The sequence below is a fragment of the Xenopus laevis genome, chromosome 3L (genome assembly GCF_017654675.1).
Source record: "Xenopus laevis strain J_2021 chromosome 3L, Xenopus_laevis_v10.1, whole genome shotgun sequence".
NCBI lineage: Eukaryota > Metazoa > Chordata > Amphibia > Anura > Pipidae > Xenopus > Xenopus laevis.
This window is the reverse complement of record NC_054375.1, coordinates 14,870,635-14,898,478: the sequence shown is the minus strand read 5'-3', so window position 1 is coordinate 14,898,478 and position 27,844 is coordinate 14,870,635. Positions and strand designations below refer to the sequence as shown.

General features: G+C 43.0%; 1 protein-coding gene across 1 annotated transcript; it reads right to left on the bottom strand.

Moving 5' to 3' along the window:
* washc1.L (WASH complex subunit 1 L homeolog) lies at positions 1-27,689 on the bottom strand. Its single transcript, NM_001095143.1, is given in 11 exon segments — positions 1-714; positions 11,662-11,730; positions 15,037-15,195; positions 17,065-17,229; positions 18,466-18,673; positions 18,763-18,898; positions 19,191-19,327; positions 20,606-20,752; positions 21,691-21,802; positions 24,647-24,829; positions 27,680-27,689. Coding segments are annotated over 10 exon segments (1,419 nt in total). The 5' UTR covers positions 24,787-24,829; positions 27,680-27,689; the 3' UTR covers positions 1-568.
* Positions 27,690-27,844: the final 155 nt, after the last annotated feature.

The following is a 27,844-nucleotide window of genomic DNA, read 5'->3' as shown; positions in this document are numbered from 1 at the left end:
TCATTTTCAGCTTTTAATTTTTTCCATAGGGAAAACAAAGCCTTTCAGTGCAACTAAAGCTCCCACCTAACAGCTGTATAGGGCACTGGAAAGAGCAAGGGTGGGGGAGGGGGTAACTATATTGCAATGCGCCCAGTAAAATACTGGCAAGGTATTGTTAGTAATAGTGGATTACTGACTGATTAGTAAATGATGGGCCTGGGGTCAGGCGTTGCTTTTGTTATCACAGTGATAAATGCCTGTCTATTCTCACGACTAATGAGGGGAGACAGTTAAAGAGATGGTTAATGGTTGGTGCCAGTCAGCTGGACCAGAGAACCCCCCGCAAGCCAATTGAAACAGAGAAAAAGGTAAGGGGACATCAAAGCACTTTAGAAAAATGAAATATGATGTTAAAGAGTTCCTTCATAACCAACAACACCTGAATCCCTTCTTGGTGCTGATCTAAACAGGTTCCAGTCCATCAGAAGACTTTTGGGCCTACACAAATGTGCCATCCCTGATCTTGATTTGGGGTGTACAACAGAACAGATCCGTGGCAACGTTTCCTCAAGATGGGAAACCACCGCTAAGACTCCCAGTCATCCTCATCTCCATCTCCCGAGGCCTGATGCGGTGGAGGTAACGGTGGAATGGTGTCGGAAATGCGAGCAAAGGCACCTGTGGGACCGTCTCCACTTGCTTCTCCAGCGGCCGGCACCTTTCCGGATATGCCTAGTAAAAAGAGGAGTTACTATAGTCCCAAAGGAACAGCAGCCTTTGCCACTTGGCCGGAACAACAAAGATGTCATGGAAGCGGACATTCTTGGTTCAAACCAGCTGCCCAGGAACTTGAGGCCTGAACTGTGGCTTGGTCTAGTGAGGACAGAACTACACATGGAAACACCACAAACTATATAGTCTGACATGATTCTAATGTCGTTGTGGGTGAGATGTTTGACACAGTATCTACCCTTGTGGGTGCAAGGAGGCTCTCAGAGGTCCTAGTTGAGAGCTGGTATGGAGGGGTTCATGGTGATGCCAAGGAAAAGTGAGACCATCCTCTTTAACACCTCTTGAAAAAATTCCTGGCAAGCTAAATGCTTAAAGGGATACTGTCATCGGAAAACATGTTTTTTTCAAAACGCACCAGTTAATAGTGCTACTCCAGCAGAATTCTGCACTAAAATCCATTTCTCAAAAGAGCAAACAGATTTTTTTATATTTAATTTTGAAATCTGACATGGGGCTAGACATTTTGTCAATTTCCCAGCTGCCCCTGGTCATGTGACTTGTGCCTGCACTTTAGGAGAGAAATGCTTTCTGTCAGGCTGCTGTTTTTCCTTCTCAATGTAACTGAATGTGTCTCAGTGGGACATGAGTTTTTACTATTGAGTGTTGTTCTTAGATCTACCAGGCAGCTGTTATCTTGTGTTAGGGAGCTGTTATCTGGTTAACTTCCCATTGTTCTTTTGTTGCTGGGGGGAAAAGGGAGGGGGTGATATCTACTTGCAGTACAGCAGTAAAGAGTGATTGAAGTTTATCAGAGCACAAGTCACATGACCTGGGGCAGCTGGGAAATTGACAATATGTCTAGCCCCATGTCAGATTTCAAAATTGAATATAAAAAAATCTGTTTGCTCTTTTGAGAAATGGACTTCAGTGCAGCACTATTAACTGATTCATTTTGAGAAAGAAAATGTTTCCCATGACAGTATCCCTTTAAGTAAACCTTCAAAATAAGTAAATGTAAAATTGATGAGGGGGCTACTCTAAGCAATTTTGTCATTTACATTCATTATTTATTTTCTTTCCAAAGCAGAAGAACATCAGAGCAGCCTCTTTCTTTCTCCTGACAACTTCCTTGACTACTTGGTGGTCAGACTGGTGGGAAAATGATCAGCAGGTGGCGCTGTTGTAACACAATTCATTCATATTAACAGCACATGTATCCCTTAATATCTTGGAGTAACAAATAAATAAATAATGAATGTAAATTACAAAAGTGATTAGAATAGCACTTGCTTTACTTATCCTTCAACTGGACTTTGTAGTGGTTTAGTCTGTTAAAATATGTTCATCAATTGGTTAACAGTGGCCAAGATGGCAGCTGCTGCCAACTTGACCAGTGTTGAAAAGAATTAATCCCTGATGTGATCCATAAATTGGCCAATTTATCAGATTTGCTTAATTTGTCACACCAATCGGGCGCCCTGCTCAGGACTGATCCACTTATACTATATAGAACCAAGCTGAACTTTCTTTTGAATGCAAACATGGCAGACCATCACAACCAGCAGATACCGCCATGGGTTATTAAAACCCGGCCGGCAGTTTAACCTATAATAGGCCTTTCTCTGTCCTCTCACATTTGGGGCAGACGTGACTAAGTGTCAGGATGGGAGATTTCTGGAGCACAAGAGACCGTGCAATGGGCAGTGACAGGGTGTTACATCTTCTCTCCTTCCAGGCACCATCACCACACATTCTATCAAGTCTCCCTGACAGTCAGAGATGCGAGTCCATTCACATTACGCAAATGAGGGAAGTGATGGGTACTACAGCCGACTCTATGCGAATAACCACACATCTATGTCATCGGATGCTACAGGCAGATATGCAGAGCAAATGTGTTGCAGTCTGGCAGCCGGGGAGTTAAAATGTTTTTAAAGAGAAAAACCAACAATGTTTACATCAGGGGGCAGATTTACCAACGGTCGAATTGAAAATTCTATTTTTTTTATGGTCAAAACTGTCAACTACGACTAGGGAGTTATCCAAATTTGATTCGAGTTTTTTTAATTCAAATTATATTTTTGAAATTTATCATACTCTGGCCCTTTAAGAATTCGAATTCGACTATTCTCCACCTAAAACCTGCCAAATGACAGTTTAAGTCAATGGGAGAGTCAGCCTTCCTGACATTCAAGGTTTTTTTCAGAGAAAAAACTCAAATTGGGTTTGATCGAATTTAAATCAAATTCGGGTTGTTTAAATTCGGGTTGTTTAAATTCGTCCGAGTAAAAAAAAAATTGATTTTATTAATACATTTCGAATTTATGGGAGATTTAAATAAACTTACATGAATTCGACCCTTGATAAATGTGCCTCCCCATTTAAAAACCACAGGGAGGGCAGCCTAAAAGTCCCCTGCCGCTGCTGCTGAGCCCCTCCTGTCACATACCTTAACTCCGGAGGGGTTCTGTATACCCCCGCTGCTGCCCGCCTCAGGCGCTTTCTTCCTGGGAGCCACACAGCCGCACAGGATCCGTCTGCGGCCTGCTCACACCGGCGGAGCCGCGGCCTAAATTTTGCCGCACCTGCCCAGGATCAGAGCGGGTCGGCGCGGAGCAGGGACCAAACCTACTCCAACTGGATGGAGGTGGGTGGGACAGCTCTGGCCCTGGGGGTGCCCTCCCTACCTACTGTGCACCACTGTAGCCAGAGCGGCCACGTCTACTTGTGGACCTAGAGGAAAGGCTGCTGTGTGGCCTTGTGAACTCCGCACAACTAATGATCACACTGCCTGTATAGTGCGCAGTTAAGCACCAGGTGACACAAGTAGCCTCCAGACCTAACCTGCTCTTAGCTTCCCTAAGCAAATCCTAAAGGCTATAGGGGTGCCCCAAATACACCTACCCTGGCCTTCTACACGACACACCACCTGCTCACCCCAGCAACTCCATCTAAAGAAGCTGGCACCTAACAGCGCAGACAGCGGCAGGACAGAATTCTGGGCAGAACAGGCCTCTACCACTGTAACTCAGGGGCTGCTCCTAACAGGCCACAAAACTGGCCTCTTTTATGCCTTTTCTTGCATCTGTTGGCACCTTTGCGCTGGCCCTTACAATAACAGGAGCTGTGCCCCCCCTGTCCCCCCTGATCTGAAATATACCTTCTGTGGTTAGAGGGTATTAGCCTACTCCCGGCGGCGTGTCCAAAATGATGCCGTGAACAGACGTATCTGCCTAATTTTCCGAGCACCGAGCACACATACCCTGCTACTTACCCCGTTACTCCATTACTCAGAATACTTCTCCTGTCTGGAACTATTGACAAAGATGAGGAGGAATACCCCCAAACCAAAACCGGAGACTGCCTCTCGCCTAGAGCGCTTTGCACGAGATCAACCACACCCGCCATCTCCCGGCCAGGCCTCTCAGCCACCCTCTCCTCCAGACCTAGCCCTGGATCCACCAGCAACACCTCCTGAACCCACCCTGGGAGATGTACTATCCGCAATTATGGAGAGCCGCGCATCTACCACTGCACAGTTTGAGGAAATCCGAATTGACCTATCCTTGCTGCGCCAGGACCTACAAAAGGTGAGGGAGCGTACTACGGCCCTAGAAACCAGGGTGTCGGAAATTGATGACGCCATGCCCCCGTTACAAACTGATGTCCAGGCCATGAAAACCCAACTGAAGGCAGCCATTGATAAAGCAGATGACCTAGAAAATAGGTCCAGACGCAATAACATCAGAATAATAGGTCTGCCTGAGCGGGTGGAGGGGAATAACCCTCCATTGTTTATAGAAAATTGGCTCCAAGAGACTCTAGGCCCAAATACCTTCTCTCAAGTCTTTATTGTGGAAAGAGCTCATAGAGTTCCAACAAAACCCCCACCACCCGGTGTTCCCCCGCGCCCTTTTCTCCTAAAACTGCTCAACTACAGAGATAGGGATGCGGCCCTTACAGCAGCCAGAGTAAAAGGCCCGATTCGCTTCCAAGGGGCAACAGTATCACTTTACCCTGACTTTTCCCCTACCATTCAAAAACAAAGGGCTGAATTTACAAGGGCAAAGGCTTGACTCAGAGAGGCGCAAATCAAGTACAGTATGCAATACCCTGCGCGGATGCGCATTCAAGATGGCGACCGCACACACTTCTTCACCTCACCTAAGGAAGTGGAAGACTGGCTCAACCAACGAGGCGTTCGCCAATCTCCCAACCGGAATCCCAGACCTGACTAGCTAGTAACCTCCCAGAATCCCCATTTCTGATCCAGCCCACGAGGATCTCTGCAAGTTGTTGTTTCCCACACCCACTAGGGCATTCTATTGACTTTGGCAGTTTGTGTCAAATACTCTTACCCCAACATTATTCTGCAGGACCGTGCGTATTCCACTCACACTATCTTAGGTACTAGCAATGTAGAGCTGACTATTTGGTGACCATCGCACAATGTTGGGATGTTGGGTAAGCATGCAAATAAGCACCCCAGCTGTCCCTGAAACATAACTGCCTAGTTTCCCTTTGTTCTACCCATGGAACGCTTACCCCCTAATGTTTTTGCCTAAGGGATCAGCCCTGCAACTCTCCAAAACGGTCACCACAGAGGAGGCATGACCCTCTTTTGCATCCTAAGGACACCATTTACTACCTGCAAAAAAATGGAGATGCAACTGACTTGAAGGAGTCTCTTAATAATCCTGCAGTTTACAGTTTCCCCCCCCCTTTTTTTTTTTTTTCCCCCTTCCCGGCCACATCGGTACCCTACTGCGGGCAGCTCCTGGTCTTTTCTTACGGGGCAACTGCCCAATATTTCAGCTCGGTGCCTGACAACAGGCAGTTACTAACTTTAACACCCGCCCTAGACCCCCGGATAGGGACTGTTTCTTAGCAGATGTCTAGGGGATAACCCCCATTATTGTTATAGATTGTTATGGGTAATAGACTCACCCGAGTTTGGGGGGTGAGTAGGGAGGGTTGGGGATGTATATGTTTTGGGTTTGTATGTCAATCTATTTTGCAGACTATTCACTCTCAATTGTATGGCATAGTAACTAAGCATGTTGCACTTTATATGTTTCTCTTACTGATGTACCTGAAGGGATGGACACTTCCTCTGGCTCGGCATGTACCTGCTACTGTATGCTATGGCTAATATATCAATACTTTCTTGGAACGTGAGGGGCCTTAATTCCAAATTTAAAAGGAGCTTGTTGTTTAATTACCTCAAGAGATATCCTCCCTCTATCCTTCTCCTCCAGGAGACGCATCTCTCCAGGCAAAAAGTTCTCGCACTTAAGAAACCATGGGTGGGTTGACATTTTCATTCTACTTTTTCAACTCATTTGAGGGGGGTCTCCGTATTAATTCGCAAGGGTCTGCCATTTGAACTTCTAAAGCTCCACTTAGACCACTACGGCAGATTCCTGGTATTACATGGCCTTATCGCCAACAAACCCATTCTATTGGTCAATCTATATATGCCTCTGCCATTTGCAGTGTCAATCCTAGATATAATGATGACTAAACTGTCTGAATTCCCACCTAGCCCCCTCTGTATTATGGGGGATTTTAACTGTTGCTTAAATCCGTCCTTGGATAAACTTAGCCCTGACCCCCATACGCTTACAAAGCTCACCACGTGGACAGAAGCCTTACAACTGACTGACCCCTGAAGATGGAAATACCCACTCCAAAGAACCTTCTCCTCCCACTCTCCAACACACAAAACTATCTCTAGGATAGACCTGGCCCTAGTATCTCATGACCTCCTGCCAAATCCGATACCTACCCCAATCCCTATCCGACCACTCCCCACTTCAAGTTACTTTTCGCTGGAATCCTGAGGCCTCAGACAAGCTATGGCGCTTAAGCCCTCTTTGGCTTAAAAACACTACAGTGGCTGAAGCGAATGTCCAGGCCTATGGCGACTATTGGGTCCATAACGTGGGGTCCACCTCCCCTCTGACTCTGTGGGATGCTTCTAAAGCAGTCATGAGAGGAGCGCTTATGGGGGCAATCTCACAAGCGAGGAATGATACTTTAGACCAGGTTAAAGCTGCGGAGAATGAACTCCACAATGCTTCAGGAGCACATACTCTGAACCCTACCCCTGCCAACTATGCTGGTCTCCTAAGCGCCCAAGACTCTCTTTCCAGAGCCTCCATATCACTAACTAGGAAAGCCTTACTTTACCAGAACCAGCGTATCTTTGATCAGAGCGACAAAAATAGTAAGCTTTTGGCATTTTTGGCTAAACAACAGACAACATCCTCCGCTGTTCCCCGCCTTATCTTGGATGATGGCTCAATAGTCGCAGAACCCAAGCTCATAGCACAAGAATTTGCCACCTTCTACCAAAACCTCTATTCTACCACAACTACTCACTCTAGAACCCAACTCCTTCAGTTCTTGGACTCAATCCCTATCCCGTCTCTTTCACTTAGTGACAGAACATTTCTGGATGCGCCTATAACGCCCCGAGAAATTGCTGATGCCATTGCCTCCCTACCCCCCAATAAGACACCAGGACCGGATGGCCTCCCTCCAGACTGGTATAAAGCTCTCTCAGAACAATTAGTCCCAAAATATCTAGAAACGCTGCAAAGTGCTTTTGATAGTAATTCTCTACCTCCATCATTTACAGAGGCCCTCATAGTTGTCATCCCTAAACCGGGTAAAGATACAACTCGCTGCTCTTCATACCGCCCTATATCTCTCCTAAATACAGATGCTAAAATCCTGGCTAAGGTCCTCACTTCCCGCCTCCAACAGGTAGTCCCTGACCTTATCCACCCTGATCAATCTGGCTTTATGCCAGGACGCTCCACTTACATCAACCTCCGCAGACTCTTTACCAACCTGCAGATTGCCCATACTGAAACAGGCACCAGAGTAGTTGCCTCCCTTGACTCTGCTAAGGCTTTCGATTCGGTGGAGTGGGATTACCTATGCGAGGTTTTAGCCCGTTTCGGATTTGGCCCTAGATGCATATCCTGGATCAAACTTCTATATTAGAACCTGATGGCACGTGTGAGAGTTAATGGCCATATCTCCCCCCCTATTTTACTAACAAGGGGAACAAGGCAAGGTTGCCCCCTCTCCCCAATTCTATTTGCCCTAGCAATAGAACCACTAGCAATACTGACCAGACAATCTCCTTTAATCAAGGGTTTAACCTACGGCACTATTCAGGAAAAAAATCTCCCTTTTTGCAGACGACCTCCTTATATATTTGGCAGATCCCAATGATTCTCTCACTGCCCTCCTTGACCTGGTCAACCGGTTTGGCTCATTTTCCGGACTACGAGTTAACTGGGAAAAATCTGTTTTATTCCCCATTGACCCTGACCAACCTCGATCTCTACCACAAGAGACCCCACTCGAATGGGCCACCCAGTTCAAGTACCTAGGAGTGATAGTCCATACAGATCTCACCAAATACACTACCTTAAACCTAGACCCTATTTTACTTAATCTGACCAATACCTTAAACCGATGGACTAAACTCCCTCTGTCTCTCTGGGGTAGAGTAAATGTCATTAAAATGATTTACCTCCCCAAAATTCTCTACCTACTCCATAATGCACCAATATTTATTCCCAAAAAATACTTTAAAAGTATAAACCAAATCGTGACCCCCTTTCTCTGGAACAAGAAAACACCCAGAATCGCTTGGTCAAAGTTATGTGCACCATGCGACAAGGGAGGACTGGCCCTCCCCAACTTCCATTGGTATTTCATAGCTTCACAAATATATTACCTCCACTGGTGCTTTAACCCTGACCCGTATAACCCAAACTCCCAGTTACAAGCTCTTTTACTATCCTCGTGGGAGAGCCTCCGCAACTTTCCCTATCGGAGTCCCAGGGATTCTGGCCCGCTACCGACGACACTGACTACCCCACAGAAGGCCTGGCTGATAGCTCTCAAAATCTTGGGCCATTCACCACCCCTCCTATCCCCTCACCTCCCACTCTGGAGAAATTCCTATTTGAATCACTTTAGATCCTTGCAACACACTGCTTTCTGGCCCAGGCAAGGCATTAAATGCTTGAAGGACCTCCTTGAGAACCATACCTTTGTCACCCATTGCACACTACAACTTAAGTGCCAGCCAACGCAAATTCCACTATTTAAATACCTACAATTACGACATACCTTCTACTCCCAATTTAACAGTCTTACCCCACAGCAATCCTGCCTAGTCATAGAAGAAATTCTTCATGATCCCAACCCAGCAAAGCTGGTGTCCCGGCTCTACCAGCAATTCCTTTTATCCGGCCCCAAACCTTTTCAATCAGCACAAGACTGGTGGAATACCAAAATTATAGGCCTTGACCAAGATAACTGGAACGAAGCGACAGAACACATATACACTGGCCTGATATCGTTGAAAGACAAACTAATACAATATAAAATTATGCACCATATTTACATAACTCCCACACGACTCAAACTGATGGGCCAGATCCCTTGCGACTCCTGTCCCAGGTGTCGCCAACATTTCTTCCATCTAATCTGGGAATGCCATTACATACTGAGCTTTTGGACACAAATTGTAAACTATCTAGCGGATAATCTTGACTTCCCAAGAATAATTTCACCTGCAGTTTGCCTTTTGGGGGTCCTAGAAGAGATAGTCCCAGCTAAATATACTCAAATCTCTTTTCGTATCCTACTCTTTTATGCAAAAAAAACTGTAGCCCTTCACTGGATGGGTAACCTCTCACCCTCTCTCAATGCGTGGATACAACTGGTTAACAAAGCAGTACCCCTATATAAGCTCACCATGAAATTAGGGTACACCAACAAAATTTGATAAAATTTGGGGCTTGTGGAATTGACCCGACCCCTCTATAGTAGGTCATAGCCGAGTCCATCTCCTACTATGAAACCCCTCATGGTTTGCTATCCTTCGTATCCTCGAGGGTCCCAACCTAACCGTCAGATGTATAGTTCACCTGAGTTTGATAGTGTCCATCTCAACTGCTCAATAACTGTATTGTGTTATGCTTGGTGATAGCATGTGCCATATTTTCTTCCTGCCTAAATTGTACAGTCTAGTCTGCGAGTGTACTTATTGTTGTACGTATGATTGTTGTATGTGTTTAAAAATGAGAAATAAAACTTACCTTTAAAAAAAAAAAAAAAACCACAGGGAGAGGGATAGCATGCTATGAGCACTTTAGTAGTTGCTGAGATATTGGTTTAAGACTGCTATTATCAGGCTTTCAACTCAACAACTCTATTACAGTCAGAGTGTCAGACACTCTAGTGTGACTATACGGGCAGCACAGAGTCAATTAGGGCCAAGGATTTTGAAAGAGAGCTGGTAAACTGAAAGCTTAATATTAGTAGAACAAAACTACCCAGAAATCACTAAAAGTAGCACTTTCAGATAATGTTACATCCATTTTTCATTTGTGTTCAGATCCCCTTTAAAGGGGAGCTTTCAGCCAAAAAAATTGATTCCAAATACTATTTTATGGCATGAGTCAAGCAAAATAAACTTTGATTACACTATATAAATTATTTGAATCTTGTTTCATTCGGTCTGGGAACCTCATAATTATATCAAGCAGGCAGGAGCCATTTTCAAGCCTTACATCATCTCAGAATCTTGTTTGTGCACCAGAATGGGGGACCTGATGTCCATCCCCGTGCCCTGGTTACACAATTAAATGGTAAAGAGAGAGGGGGAATGTGGGGAGAGCAGTGATATATAGTAAGTGCGGAATGGAAAATGAAAGTATTTGCCTGCTCCGCCTCTATTCCTAAGGCATAGAGGAGGGGCAGACAATATTTGATTGACAGCTGAGATTTTTAAATGCATTTTCAACAGCTATGAATGCTTTAATAAAAAAAATAATTTTGATTTCATGTTTAATTTGAAAAGGACTTTAAATCTACAGCTTTTTATGTTGGGGTGACAGGTCCACTTTAAGCAATGGTTTGGCTAAAAATGCTCTGAGGGAAGTTTACAGGGGTAAGGCGTTAAAGGGGTTGTTCACCTTTAAATTAACTGTTAATATGATGTAGAGAGTTATATTATGAGAAAATTAGCAATTGGTTTATTATCATTTGTGCTTTTTGAGTTATTTCGCTTTTATTCAGCAGCTTTCCAGTTTGCAATTTCGGCTATCTGGTTGCGAGGATCCAAATAACCCTAGCATCTATGCATTGATTTAAACGAGACACTGGAATATGAATAGGAGAGGGACTGAATAGAAAGATGAGTAATAAAAAGTAGCAATAACAATCCATTTGTAGCCTTTTAGAGCATTTGTGGTTTAAATAGGGTCAGTGACCCCCATTTGAAAGCTGGAATGAGTCAGAACTAGGCAATTAATAAAAAAAACTATAAATAATAAAGACCAATTAAAAAGTTGCTTTGAATTGGCCATTCTATAACATACTAAAAGTTAACTTGAAGGTGAACCACCCCTTTAAGAGTCCCAAGAAGAGGGCTGGGCTAGAGCACTGGTGGCAGCTTACAGGGGGAGACGTGGAATCTAACTCATGCAGTGGGCTAGACTAGATGTGGTGATGGCAGATTACGGGGAGGAGTAGCTTTTTAAAACTAAAAGTTCAGATAAAAATGGTGGGGGGCAGTGTGTAGAACCCAAAGAGGCAGCAAATATCCTACTTATACATACAAATTCCCCAATGTCTATAGGATAACCTACATCCTAAACACTAACAATACATTATATTGCTACAACCAGCAATGCCTAGATCTTTGGCCAGTAGCAAGGCTCATGAATGGTGATGACTTTAGAGCTGACACTCACTCTTGTTGCCGCAGCCATAAGGGGCCCAAGCATAACATTTCCAGCACCTTTATTGCTTGTCTATAGCCCGTGAGAGTCACAGAGGCATCTGCTGGACCCTTGACAATAAACGATTAGCATAAAGCAGTAATGATAGATAATGTAGCAGTCACTGTACCTTTGCGTCTCATTGCCAGCTTATTAAAGAGATCTGACATCAGGTCACCGCCACCTCCTGTTGCTCCAACTGAAACACACAAAGCATTGAGAGGTCTGAGAAAAACCCTAGCACAGCCCATTCAGTCTCATAGTGACATAGTAAGTTAGATTGAAAAAAAACACACATGTCCATCAAGTTCAACCTTTTAACTCTATTTTAACCTGCCTAACTGCCACTTGATCCAGAGGAAGGTGAAAAACCTCATTTGAAGCCTCTCCAATTTGCCTCAGAGGGGGAAAAATTCCTTCCTGACTCCAAAATGGCAATGGGACCAGTCCCTGGATCAACTTGTACTATGAGCTATCTCCCATATCCCTGTATTCCCTCACTTGCTAAACACCATCCAACCCCTTCTTATACCTATCTAATGTATCAGCCTGTACCACTGATTCAGGGAGACTATTCCACATCTTCACAGCTCTCACTGTAACAAACCCCTTCCCAATATTTAGGCAGAACCTCCTTTCTCCTAATTGGAATGGGTGACCTTGTGTCAGTTGGAAGGAACTACTGGTAAATAAAACATTAGAGAGATTATTATATGATCCCCTTATATATTTATACATAGTTATCATATCACCCCTTAAAGGGATTCTGTCATGATATTTATGATGTCATTTTATTTCTAAATTTAGTTTACACTGCAAATAATTGACTCTACAATATAATATTTCATTCCTGAACCAGCAAGTGTATTTAGTTGTAATATTGGTGTGTAGGTGCATCTCAGGTCATTTTGCCTGGTCATGTGCCAAGAGCCAGCACTTTAGGATGGAACTGCGTTCTGGCAGGCTGTTGTTTCTCCTACTCAATGTAACTGAATGTGTCGCAGTGGGACCTGGATTTTACTATTGAGTGTTGTTCTTAGATCTACCAGGCAGCTGTTATCTTGTGTTAGGGAACTGCTATCTGGTTACCTTACCATTGTTCTGTTATTAGGCTGCTGGGGGGAAAGGGAGGGGGGGATATCACTTCAACTTGCAGTACAGCAGTAAAGAGTGACTGAAGTTTATCAGAGCACAAGTCACATGACTGGGGGCAGCTGGGAAACGGACAATATGTCTAGCCCCATGTCAGATTTCAAAATTAAATATAAAAAAATCCTCTTTTGAGAAATTTCAGTGCAGAATTTTGCTGGAGCAGCACTATTAACTGATGTGTTTTGCACATTTTTTCCTATGATAATATCCCTTTAAGCACCTCTTCACCAGTGTAACCAACACCAACGTATCCAGTCTCTCCTCCTAGCTAAGATTTCCCATACCTTTTACCAGCTTAGTTGCCCTTCTCTGGACCCTCTCTAATAGAATAATGTCCTGTTTGAGCACTGGAGTCCAACACTGTGCGTCTCCTAGCTGCTCTAAGCAGTACCCAACCTACTGACAACATAAATATCTAAAGCTTTCCCCATTCATTGCCTTCAGCAACCAACCATCTCATTAAATGTCTGCCTCTTAAAGGGATACATTTATCAAAAGAAACTTTATACTTTATACAGAATGTACCAGTGCATTATACTCATTTAGATATAGAAGAATTGTACTTAGTAGTGTTTTTTATTTAAGGCTGATTTATTGAATATTTCTGCAAAACCCCTAATAATCCCTCCCATCTCTTCCACTTCCTGCTCCCTGAATTAAGCAGCAACCTTTTTGGGTACCTAGGAAGGTCACCAGCAAGGCACTCAAAATATAAGTACGGAAGAATTTGCATTGAAATAATAATTATATAGAAGGAAATAACAGGATTAGCTGAATCTCCCAGTTTCATTGTGTTTCTTCCCTTTGATATACATGGAATCTATTATCCAGAAAGCCCAGGACCTATGCCTTAGGGTTACATGAAACATGAAAACGAGTTTCGTTACCCGTATGGATTTATGCAGCTTTTCAAGGAACAAGGCACTTATTATTATTACAAGGGGAAATAAATCCAAATGAAGTTGTTTGTATAAAGAGGACTTGCAAACTACTGAAAAGCCTGGAATTAGAGTATTTAAGAACTTTCTGGATAACAGGTTTCCAGATAAGGGATCCCATAGCTGAATTTCTATATTTTGACATTTCAGTGATGCTCCTGTAGTTAAATCTTTAATAAAATTGTAACTAAGCCCCCCTGGGCTGTCTGCTGTCAGAAGAAATGCTGGGATTTGTAGTTTGCCAGTCTACTTCACACTTTAAAGTCATTTGTAACGCAAACTTCCCCTTTAAAGACACAGTATCTACCCGTGGGTGTCGGCATTGCTACAATATATTAGTTGAGGGGTTAGGACATGTATTAAACAGAACAGACCTTTTATCATATAAAAGTGATACAAATTCAAATACAACTACTGTATGCCCCTCTAAAGGGGAACTATTGCAAAAATGAAAATTTAATATAAGCTTCAGCATACTGAAATAAGAAGTTTTCTACATATAATGAATCTAAAATTCTGTATAGTTTCTGAAATAATCAAGTTTATGTTCACTATTTATCTCTCAGCATCTGTTTCTCTTCATTCTCTCTTCATGCAGCAATTGGGTGTCAGATATTCATTGACAGTTAGATCCAATACATCCGACTGCCTAGACCTAGAAGAAGTATTAGAGCTCACTCTGCTAAAATCACCAGACATCATGTCTCTCTACCTGCAGAATTTGTGCAAAACACAGTTATTTTGTTAGATTGTGTTTGTACTGGAATCAATTATTTGAGTGAGCTCTAATGAATCTGCTAGGAAAGGAGCCCCCCCTATAAGATATATTGGATCTAACTGTCAATAAATATCTGACACCCAACTGCTGAATGAAGACAGAATGAAGAGAAACAGATGCTGAGAGAGGGATAGTGAACATAAACTTGACTATTTCAGAAATGGTACAGAATATTTAATTGGTTGTATTTAGAAAGTTTTGTATTTCAGTATGGTGAAGCTTGTATTAAATTTGTATAGTTCCCCTTTAAGTGCTTATATCACTGATTAGGTTAATAGCAGATCTAGTCATTTTCAGACCTTTGCAGTAACCTGAATATCCTTTCCTATATCCATTGCTAATGTAATGCGCGCATCCCCACGCTGCCTAATCCTTTCATTTCACAGCTGATAGGCGCTGCACTGCTCTGCACCCTCTCAGAGCCATTATCAGCGGCAAACAGTAGTTACTCTGCAGAGGGCCCACAGCCAGATGCCAAGAACCCATCCAAGTGTCGGCTTCAGCTGTCACAGCGCTGATCTGTTCCTGGCAGCCCCAGGGGAACTTTCTTGGCATTGGAATCCTTGTCACTCTTTAATGCTTACAATCTCCCAACTATTAAAGCATGCGCAGGGTTTGTTTTTAACTCTTGTGTCACCTTGTTCCTGTTCCTTCATCTTCTTCTTCTCCAGCTTTTTCTCCTTCACGTTCCGCAGATTGGCTTTCCCAATGCCGCCTGCCTGACGGATGGACTCCAGCAAGGATGCCCGTCCATTAGAAGGATTGACCACTTCTTTGGGAGCCCCCTGGACGGCACCTAGGGTATTTAGGCAATAAAGGTTGAGCAAAAAAAAATACTGCAGGATACCAGGGGTTAATTTAAAGGGATACTATCATTGGAAAACATGTTTTTTTTCAAAATACATCAGTTAATAGTGCTGCTCCAGCAGAATTCTGCACCAAAATCCATTTCTCAAAAGAGCAAACAGATTTTTTTATATTCAATTTTGAAATCTGACATGGGGCTAGACATATTGTCAGTTTCCCAGCTGCCCCAGTCATGTGACTTGTGTCAGCACTTTAGGATGGAGCTAATTTATGGCAGGCTGTTATTTCTCCTACTTAATGTAACTGAATCAGTCTCAGTGGGACTTGGCTTTAACTATAAAGTGCTGTTCTTAGATCTACCAGGCAGCTGTTATCTTGAGTTAGGGAGCTGCTATCTGATTACCTTCTCATTGTTCTGTTGTTAGGCTGTTGGGGGGGGTAAGGGAGGGGTGATATGACTCTTAACTTGCAGTACAGCAGTAAAGAGTGACTGAAGTTTATCAGAGCACAAGTCACATGACTGGGGGCAGCTGGTAAACTGACAATATGTCTAGCCCCATGTCAGAATTCAAAATTAAATATAACAAAATCAGTTTGCTCTTTTGAGAAATGGATTTCAGTGCACAATTCAGCTGGAGCAGCACTATTAACTGATGCGTTTTGAAAAAAACATGTTTTCCCATGACAGTATCCCTTTAAGGTGGTAAAACCACAGTTTCTTTTAAACCAACGGAGCCATGGTATTTATGTTACAAGTATGGGACCTGTTATCCAAAATGCTCAGGAGTAAGGACCTGGGGTTTTCCGTATAACAGATCTTTCTATAATTTGGATCTTCATACCTTTAAAGGGTTGTTCACCTTCAAACAACTAGTTGTTTTCAGATAGATCACCAGAAATAATGACTTTTTCCAATTACTTTCTAGGTGTCAACATTTTTCGAATATTGAAGTGTAAAGTGTCATTTTTCACCTTCTATAGCAGCTCCGGGAGGGGGGTCGCCGACCCTGTAAACTGTTCTAAATTGATACATTTAGTTGATACATTTCTTATCTTTGTCCCTGCTGAGAATCTCTGCGTTTCATTAAAGACAGCTGTTAGAATTGATACAATAGTTGCTAATACTCCAGAGATGCTGCTGAGAAATGGATCAACTAAATGTAGTGAAATTGTAACAGTTTAAAGTCTGGGCTGGGGACACTAAACTTTAAACTTAGATTTTAGAAAAACGGTAAAAAATAAATAATGGAAAGTAATTGAAAAAAGTCTATATTTCTGGGAAACAATTTGAAAATAACTGTACGGAAAAAAGTGTTTGGAAGGTGAACAACCCCTTTAAGTCTACTAGAAAATCATTTAAACATTATCATTTAAACATTATATAAAACCAATAGGCTGGTTTTGCTTCCAATAAGGATTAATTATATCTTAGTTGGGATCAAGTACAAGCTACTGTTTTATTATTACAGAGAAAAGGGAAATCATTTTTAAAAATTTGCATTATTTGGATAAAACGGAGTCTATGGGAGAAGGTTTTTCCATAATTCAGAGCTTTCTGGATAACGGGTTTCCGGATAATTGGTCCAATGCCTGTATCTCTCTGTACAGATAATGTGCAGCTTTGGGGGGGGGGGGTATTTTGCTGCAGCTATGTCTGTATAATTTATACTGGGCACTCCACAGATCACACCAGTGCCCATCTAGTACTAGTCCATGCCTGCAACTACAGGAAGTGATTTTTGACTAGTTAAGACAAACAATGGAGTTTTGTAGAAGGCTGAAACTGCCCAAGTTAACACCTTTAAATGTGCACAAAGAGTGCAGGAGTCCAAAGCAAACAGTACATTTTCCATCTTACCTTGGTCTCCAGGGTCACTGCCACCTTTCTTAGCAGGAGCAGGAATAGACAAAGGTGGGGGCGGAGGTGCAGGGGGTGACAGGGCACTGGGTTCAGGAGGAGGTGGGGGAGGAGGAGGAGGAGGGGGTGGGGGTGGTGGTGGCAGCAGACGACCATCTTGCCTATCTGAAAAAAAGAGAAATATTGTGACTTTTAGGAATAATCCAGCAGTTCTAGTTATAATGTTCTCACAACCCCTGACCTCTCTCCCACTTCTGTTCCCTCCCTCTACCTCTGATCTCGCTCAGTCTGCGTCTCTCTCCTTCTTCTGCTCCCCCCTCCGACCACTCCGTCTGCCCCTCTTCTGTCTTTAAAACTGGTTGGGTGGGGAGAATAGTGTGGACGTCACTAGTGTTGCCACCTGGCCGGTATTTTACCGGCCTGGCCGGTAAAAATGATGGTTGATCCCAATGTTATTAATAGGGAAAAAAAAGATAAATATATAGGAAGGCCGGTATTTTTTTCCAGAAAAGGTGGCAACCCTAGAAGTCACTACAGCCATGCTGCCCAGGCACGCCCCCCTCCCCGAGGCTTCGCTGGCTGGCGTCGGACTGTGTGCCTGCCCTGTATGGAGACTGGGGAGACAGAGTGTGGAGGTCTCGGTTCACGAGACTCTGACAGAGAGACTGCCTGTTGCAGTGTGCCGCCACCCACCATGACCACGTGGAAAGCCTCAGTCAGTCTGTGCAGGAGTCTTCTCTCCTTCAGCGCTCACACAGGCACACCCCTCCACAACTTCTCTTCTCTCTCTGAAACTTTAGATTATAATGAATAATGTACCCCCTATTTAAAATTTATAAAGATATTAATAGTCACCTCAGAGTTATGTGACCTGTATAAAAGCACTCGGCCTGCAGCCTCATGCTTTAATATGGTCACATAACTCCTCGGTAACATAATATCTTTATAAATTACAGTAGGGGGTACATTATACATTATATATTTACTCTGCAGAATGCTTTACTATACCGAAGTAAACAGCTCTAAAAGCTCTGTTTGTTTAGGATAGCAGCTACCATATTAGCTTGGTGTGACATCACTTCCTGCCTTAGCCTCTCTCTGCTCACTCGTAGCTCTGGGCTCAGAATACAGCAGGGAGGGGAGGAGGGACGAGCAAACTGAGCATGCTCAAGCCCTAGCCCTGGAGGTTTATGCTGAAAACAGGAACTCTGATACAGAAGCCCATGTATACACAATAGAAAGAAAATGCTGTGTTTCTTTTGACAGAGGACTCAGAGTATATATATATATATATATATATATATATTTAATTTTAGCCTTTTCTTCTCCTTTAGTACTTTAGTAACCCAAGGTTGGACCCAAAATGTCCCTCTTGGGTATAAAGTCTGGGAATAAAGTTACCAGTTATAGAGTTTTCTGTTATATCCTCGGTGGTGAAGGTTGGAAGCTCAGGGATGGGAACTCCAGGTGCAGAAGGAGCAATACCCGGCCCAAGGTCAGCGCTGTACATGAGATCATCAGCCACTCCCAGCAGGTCCGGCAGAGAGTAAGGGACATCTATTTCGGGGACTTGTCCCAGGTCTGGCACGTAGAAGTAATTCTCTGCTGTCTAAATGGAAAGAAGAAAACAATAATAAACATTAAATATCATTGCACAAGGAATTCACATTTTAGAACATCGAGCGACCAACTGCCTACCTGTCGCTCCAGCTGCTCCCTCTTAGTGATGGAAAGGGGTGCATCGAAAAGCTTCTCTTCATCCTCTCCCTCTAACGCAGGGTTAGTCCTAGTCACAACCCCAGCAAGCGGGTCAAGCAACACATACTTTTTATAGCTGTAAATAAGGTAAAATAGAACAAGAAAAGAAGACGTTCATTTTCTACTCCGCACCAACCATTTGTGGGACCAGATCCCTACCCACAGTGAACCATTTGTAAGATCCATCCCTCATATCACACCACCCATCTCCCAGCATCTAACCACATTCCCACTTCAAGAACCAAAGCCCTGAACAATTTGGAGACTCGTCTACTCATCATTTCTGTTCAGCTCATTCTACAGGGCATCACAAATGTATCCTAGATGCATCACTTTGTTTATTACATTCATTTTCCTTATTGACTCACAGATTCTCTGTTGTGTTGAAAAGGAGCAAGGAGCTGACAGAATTGATGTTTCTGGGGAGGCTGCCCAACCCTTCTTCTGCGCTTTCCTCATCTTGTCCTCTTGTATTCACGCACACTGGGAAATACTTCAGTTTTTCCTGGAGAAGATAATAAAGAGACAACACATGTGTTACTGGTCCTTTGCAAATCAGCAGTCCTGCCCTGCTTTATGGCTAAGATTCTAGCTATCTGTATAACAGTATTCCGTCCAATTGGCTGCACAGATCCTATCTGGTCCCTAATGGAAGCAGCAGTTGTGCCCTGCTTTATGGCAGCTGAGATTCTAGCTATCTGTATAACAGAGCATTCTGTCCCAGTGGCTGCACAGATCCTATCTGATCCCCATTGGAAGCAGCAGTCCTGTCCTGCTTTATGGTTGAGATTCTACCTATCTGTATAATAGGGATGCACCGAATCCAGGATTCGGTTTGGGATTCAGCCAGGATTTGGCCTTTTTCAGCAGGATTCGGATTCGGCCGAATCCTTCTGCCCAGCCGAACCAAATTCTAATTTGCATATGCAAATTAGGGGCGAGGAGGGAAATCACGTGACTTTTTGTTAGAAAACAAGGAAGTAAATAATGTTTTCCCCTTCCCACCCCTAATTTGCATACGCAAATTCGGTTTGGATTCGGTTCGGTATTCGGCCGAATCTTTCGCAAAGGTTTCGGGGGTTGGCCGAATCCAAAATAGTGGATATGATGCATCCCTACTGTATAACATAACATTCTGTCCCAGTGGCTGCACAGATCCTATCTGATCCCCATTGGAGCAACAGTCCTGCCCTACTTTATGGAGGAAATTCTAGCTATCTGTATAACTTTTATTAATAAGTGTATATATCAAAGCAGAAAGCTGCAAAATTGCAGAGAACATGAAACCAAACTTAAAAAAAAAAATGGAAATATTGTAATGACAGTACATAAATGCAATCAATCTGTAATCAGCGCAATCATGCTAATTGCATTTCTCATAATTGTCCCTGGGAACTCGGTTTTACCATTCTGCCCGGGGCTTGTATAAACCCTGCAGCTACAGCAACAGAGGGAGACAAAATAGGCCACGGTGTTCTCACCCACGGTCCCTTTCTATTTTTAATGACAATCGGTGCATAAAACCAGCGGTGGCTGTAATTACATTGCAGGATTTTTATGAACAATTTAAAATTCCATTTTATTAGGAGATTTGGTGCCAAATGAACCCTGGTGCAATGATTTAAGTTTCCACTTTGACCAATGTAAAATGTGGATCTGTATAGGAAATTCTTGTCCCTCGCAGGCAATAAAGGAAGAAAGGAATTCCCTATTGATATGGATGTTCTACTTCCATTTATCTTCCCTTAAACAGGCACTAAGTAAAAATACACTATATAGATACCTGAACAGCCTGTTCATCCAGTGGCCGGTGCTTACTCTGAATTTTGTGACGCTGCTTTTTTGCCGACCAGCCATCTTTGGCACCGGCAAAAATGGAACTGTATTCCTGAAGGCGGTCAGGTGCAGGATACTTAGCACTGGAGAAAACCTAATGCAGCAAATCATACATACAGAGTTGGGTTAAAGGGGAAGCTTGCCTAACAATTAAAGTTTTTTGTTTAATTTTATTCATCTCCTATGTCATACACAGTAGTGATGGTTGCTAGGGTCAATGAGCCTAGCAAACAGACCGTACCAAACTGGAGAAGAACAGAGCACAAAGCTAATGATAAGAAAAGAAAGCATAAATAAAATAACACAAGAAGAATGAACGGTGTCCCAAACATAGCAAAATGTTAATTTTAAGGGCCTCGCCATCTTCAAGTGGGACCAAACATGTTCATTAACTGGGATACAGTAGGAAACAGCTGAGAATAGTACAGGTTACAGCTCAACATAATAGCATTTTAAGGGATTGTGTGCCTTTAAATTAACTTTTAGTAGTCTCCAAGAATCCAGGTTTGAAGGACATGTAGTTTGAGATAAGGGCTAGTTACTCTTCTAGAATTCAAGCCTTAAAGGGGCTGTTCACCTTTGAAATAACTTTTAGTATGATGTAGAGAGTGATATTCTGAGACAATCTCCATTTGGCTTTCATTTTGTATTATTTGTGGTTTTCGAGTTCTTTAACTTTTTATTCAGCAGCTCTACAGTTTTGAATTTCAGCAATCTGGTTGCTAGGATCCAAACCCCCCTAGCAACCATGCATTGATCTGAACAAGAGACTGGAATGTGAATAGGAGAGGCCTGGATAGAAAGCAGAAATAACAATAAATGTGTAGTGTTACAAAGCATTTGTGACCCCCATTTGAAAGCTGGAAAAAGCCAGAAGAAGAAGGCAAATAATTCAAAAACTATAAAAAATAAATAATAAAGGCCAATTGAAAAGTAGTCTAAAATTAGTCATTCTATAAATTACTAAAGGTTAACTTAAAGGTGAACCACCAGAAGGTAAAAAGTACAGAGAGAGGCGGAGAGAGCGGTCACCTTAATGGCTTTCTTGCTGCCTTTGAGCCTTTCAATCTTTGCTTGTGCAAGGCTCAGTCGGCCATTGATTCTCTGCAGTTGGTCTCTGTTGGTCTCTACCCTCTGCAGAATCCTGCCAATAAAAAACAATATGGTTTTAGCAGACCTGTTAGCACACATTGTTTTTTTTTTTTGGAGTCTACTGTATAAGGGGCCATGTGGGCTGACCATCCAGAAGACTGGAGCAGCAGAAAGTCAAAATCAGCTGCATTAATGGGGCTCCACTTTAGGCTGACAACAGAAATATGTTGGTCATCTGAATGAAGGTTTAATGTTATGGTTGGACCACAACTACAGTAGCTGTAGAAGGCTGTCAAAGGATGATGGGAGATGCACTTCAATGACAACTGAAGGGGTGCAAATTGGATATCTCTGTGGCAGCAGAAGCATCTATGCGCACAAGACCCTTATCAGGCCACCCTCCTTCTTTGGAACAGGCTCAGCAGCACCCATTTCCGGGATCGCTGCCAGCCTCCCACCGCTCGAAAAGGACTCTGCTCATTTACTGTCAAGTTCTTGCCTCACTAATTACTGATAATTAGAAACCAGGAAGGAAGATTTTTGAACGAGATGATTTAAGAGCAGGAAAACATAAAACACGGCTGCCAATTCTCTACGGGGGGGGGGGTTTGTGAAAATCTCAGATAATTATACTGTAAACTGTACTTGTACGGTCTCAATTGTCAGTGATACTCGATCTGCCGTCCTAATGGGCTAAAGTTTGCCACGTCTGTATTAAAGGGAAGACTATACCCCCCAAACAATGTAGAGGTCTATAAAAGATATTGCATAAAACAGCTCATAAGTAAACCCCTGCTTCGTGTAAATAAACCATTTTCGTAATAATATACTTTTCTTGTAGTATGTGCCATTGTGTAATTATCAATAGAAAATTGCCATTTTAAAGAATAATGGCCGCCCCCTGGGGATCGTAAGATTCACGGTGCACACAAACAAACCAAACATGTTAGGTCACATGAGCCAATTAAAATACAGAGTTCTGTCTTTTGCTTCTACACTTCTTCCTGTTACAGTTAGAGCTGCAGTATTTCTGGTCAGGTGATTTCTGAGGCAGCACAGAGACCATCACAAAATGGTGGTTCAAGGCAAGAGATGTAAAAGGGCAATATTTACTTAAATATATATACCAGTTTGGTAAGATTCTTTAACATGCCACTTAATTTGATATAAACTATCTGTTGCTTAAATATTCACTTTGGGGGTACAGTTTTCCTTTAAAGGATAAGTAAACCTTTAAAATAGGTGAATTTAAAACTGATGAGGGGACTATTCCAAGTACTTTTGGAATATACATGTATTATTTATTTCCTTTCTATTCCAAGATACTAAGGGATACATGTACTGTTGATATGGATGAATTTTCCCACCAGTGTGACCTCCAAGTAGTCAAGGAAGTTGTCAGCAAGTGGCGCTGTTGGAACAAAATTCATTCATACTATGAACATGTATCCCTTAATATCTTGGAATAGAAAGAAAATAAATAATGAATATACATTGCAAAAGTGCTTAGAATAGCACCCTCGTCAAATTTACATTCTATCGTTTACTTATCCTTTAATAGAAATAGATATCGTTTAATAGAAGAAAAGAAAGTAAAACCCCCACACTCTCCAACAAAGTGCTACTGGCACTTTATCACGTTAATCGATTCATTCAATATTGACACATATAAATGAGTGTTTAATATACAATGCAATAAATGGTATAAGGCAATCAATTTAATCACTAATTAAATATTGTTGGAGAGTGTGGGGGTTTTTACTTTCTTTTCTTCTATTAAACAATTGATATCAGTAATTTATACCTCCACTTCTCCGTGAGGTGAATTTCATGTAAACTAATAAACACTGCTTTTCTTCTCTTTTTTTAGAAACAGATATCCTCAAATGTCTCCACTGCTGCAAAATGGGGACTTGCCATTCCCCCAATCTCCACTGGACCAGTGACTTGGCTCAGTTCCTTTGTGTAGAGAGAATTATAAATAATAACAGGGTCCCTTGAAAGTGCATGGGCCCTTGTACTCACATCAACTAGGGTGCTGGGATTTGATAGGCTGGGTCCCAAAGTGCCCTAGCATTGGTGGGCCTTCTGTACTGTTAAGTGACTGTGGGTGCAGGTGCTTTTGCTCCATTCTGGAGTCCTCTGCATCAGGGGTGGATGGGTGAAGGCACTTAATGTAGGTGTTGCCCCATCTACCACCCTAATCTTTCAAAACAATAAAGACTGTAAAGGAGCCCTGTCTAAAGACAGGCTGTAAGGATAAAGCTGCATTGCACCATTGTACTCTGAACCTTAATTTAAATCTAGCACAAGGTGAGGAGCATAGCAAGGTTTTGCTTCCCTTGGACATTTACTCATAAGCCTAATATATATGTGATGGATTGCTAGTAAACTCTAACACAGCTCTCCACCCACACTGGGTTTCTGGAAAAAAATGATAAATGATTCTCTGGTCAAGCAAAGACTAGTATAACTGTATATTGCCAGGTGTGCCCTGGAAAATTTGAAGGGATATGGGGCGCTTGGCTAGAATATAGTTCTCCAGGGCCTGATCGGCCAGCCTTACCCAATTCGATCCCGAGTGATGAGGATCAATATTACTAACTGGGCTCACTTCTTCTTGTATTCCCTTTCCTTTCTAATCTTGCTTTGCTATGTAAATGTTATGAAAATCTTTAATAAAAAAAAAACTCTAATATAGCTTAACATGGGCAGAAAAGATTAGCCAGAGCTTTCACTGGAGTAGAAATAGGGGACTCTGGGGCCACTTGTAAATAGGAAGAGTCGGGCAAGATGACCTCCACAAGGCAAGATTGTGACAATGTCAGCCGGTTGGGCCTTTCGTTTGGTACGATGACCAACAACCAATAATTGATAGTTGTAGTTGACGGGTTACCTGCTGAAGATGTCATTGGATACAGTCTGCAGGTGCTGCAAGGTGTCTGTGATCTGATGTATGGCCTCCTCCCTTCGCAGGTCTGGCAGGATAAGGGGAAGGGAATAAGCCTGGCTCTCCACTGACCGATTCTGTGGCATTGTGCCTGCTTCACCCCGGCCTGATCACTGGTCTTGCACCCCCCTGGAGAGAGAACATGTTATTAGAGAACAGATAGAAACACGACTTCAGAATCAGTTAGGAACATTGCCTCTCGGCCCAATCCCACAGGGATTCACACAACTCGCTCCACTGTGTTCCCTATAAATAGGAGCAATCATCAGTCTAAGGACAAGGAAATTAGATGCAATTATGAGCAGGTAATCAGAGCGAGTTCGTCACTTAACTAGGAAGATTGAACAAGACAAGAAGGGGAAGAGGGGGTGAAGCAGGGACAACGGTGATAGGAGGGCAGATGACAGGGTTGATGAGAGGGGTGCATGTCCAACTCATGTCACCAATAACGACAATAGCAATTTAGGTGGCCATACCTGCCCAGATGTAGCTGATTGGTACCATGGTGCCTGATATGCCCTTGGCATTTGGATGAGGCATTGGCAGGTGTGATAATGAGAGCAGCCTTAGCTTCTTTAGCAGCTAAGTTGGAATTTAAGCGGCTCGCCGGTTGCTAGGGCCCAATGTAACCTAGCAACCAGGTACTGGTTTGAAAGAGACAGAAATATGAACAGAGGAGGGCCTTAAATAGAAACATTAGTAATACTATTAGGAATAAAAATTGTAGACTCGCAAAGCAATAATTTTCTGGCTGCCGTTTGAAAGCTGGAAGAAATGATCCCATTCACATAAATACAATATTTTTTCTATTTGAATTTATGTCAAACAGAGTGATGTTATTTTATTCTTTGGCCACATGGTAGATTCCAGTTATTACTTGTTACTAGTTTTCACTGGCTTTAACTAGTGTTAGTTAATATACAATATATATATATATATATATATATATATATATATATATATATATATATATATATATATATATATATATATATATATATATATATAAAATCTATCAATCATTTATTTTGATCTGCTTTGAAATCGTCATGTCAATTTATTACATGAACTGTTTACTGCTGTATTATAATAAAATTCAATAAAAAGAAATTGAAAAGAAAGAAATAAAGCTGGAAGGAGTCAGAAGAGGAAGGCAAATCATTAAAAAACTATAAAGAATAAAGACCAATTGAAAGGTTGCTAAGAATAGGCAATTCTAGAACATACTAAAAGTTAATATGAAGGTGAACCACCCCATTAAATCTCATTTTAAAAATTGCATCATCCAGGACCCCCCTGGAGTACTCAGTCCTGGGTACAGCAAAGGAATTCCAACGGCACACAGGACTGTGAGAAATCTTCAAAAATTTATTTCAATGCGGAGTGCGATGCAAACTCAGTTCTGGCCCACAGATATCAGGTCTGTTGTGTAGATTTTACATCAGTGGATCCAATATTTACCATGATAAATCTGTGTATGTGACTTAAACCAGAATAAGGGAGTGCATAAAGGTGGGCATGCACTAGCCAATCCTCTTCAGTTACTGACTGATTGGCAGGCCCTGAAAGGGTGTGGGAGATGAAGTTTAACAACAGCAGTTGTGATGCAGGCTGGATAATGAATTCATAGCTCCCCCTCAGATAAAGGCCAATTCTTTCAGCATTCCTAAGGCCGCTTTAAACTAGCCCTGGCCCTGCTGACATGACTGGCACTGTCCTGCATTGGTAAAGAAGATCACATTGTCCCAGTGGTTAGAGGAGGTGCTTTTTGCATGCAAATAATATAGGAGGGAATCAGTATAAGGAGTAGGGAGATAGGGCAGATTATGTGTTAATACATTGTCCATTTTAGGACATTTCTGTCCCCAGTCTAAAGTCTCCATGTTGCTGAAAGTTCTTTATTGCCCCTCCCCAGTTAAGCTGGCCATACATCTGCCAAAGTGGATCTGTCAGTACAAGCAGGCCGTCAGGTCGAGGCAAAGACTTTATCCAGGGGATGGTGTGGGGGGCCCCTGAAGCTGCAGGCCAGGTGGGCCCCCCAGTCCAATGCTGCCTGTTTTGTGATCTGATTGTTGGGCCCTAGGTAAGTGACAGTTGCGTGCTGCAGCATACTTACTCTGCCCCTCTCCCTCCCTGTGTGTAAGTGACAGTTGCGTGCTGCAGCATACTTACTCTGCCCCTCTCCCTGGGTGTAAGTGACAGTTGCGTGCTGCTGCATACTTACTCTGCCCCCTTCCCTCCCTGTGTGTAAGTGACAGTTGCGTGCTGCAGCATACTTACTCTGCCCCTCTCCCTCCCTGTGTGTAAGTGACAGTTGCGTGCTGCAGCATACTTACTCTGCCCCTCTCCCTCCCTGTGTGTAAGTGACACTTGCGTGCTGCAGCATACTTACTTTGCCCCTCTCCCTCCGTGTGTAAGTGACAGTTGCGTGCTGCAGCATGCTTACTCTGCCCCTCTCCCTCCCTGTGTGTAAGTGACAGTTGTGTGCTGCAGCATACCTACTCTGCCCCTCTCCCGTGCTGCGGCATACCTACTCTGCCCCTCTCCCGTGCTGCGGCATACCTACTCTGCCCCTCTCCCTCCCTGTGTGTAAGTGACAGTTGCATGCTGCAGCATACTTACTCTGCCCCTGTCCCTCCCTGTGTGTAAGTGACAGTTGCGTGCTGCAGCATACTTACTGTGTCCCTCTCCCTCCCTGTGTGTAAGTGACAGTTGCGTGCTGCAGCATACTTACTGTGTCCCTCTCCCTGATCCCTCCAGCAGCAGGTCCTACAGCACAGACAAACCAGAGAGGAGGGGGGTTGGGAGCAGGACAGAGAACGTATGCTGCAGCCTACATCTACCCTTCCATGCAGGGGATAACAAAGCCAAACTGGGGACAAAGGCTACAGATTAAACAGTGAGTGGGACCAGTGTCATTTTGAACACAGATGAACACCGTAAACCAGTGAAGCTTTACCCACACATGAATCCACTTACCGTCTCTCTCTTCCTGGCTGCTCAGTCATCTGACTGTCACATGACCAGCCACACTCTTCCTTCTCCCACTCACAGTCTATCACTTCCTGAACTCCGCCCCCTACACAGTGTGGCCTAGTCCTGCCTTCTGCTGTCTTCAATGGCAGCTTTATTAGTCCTCTTCTT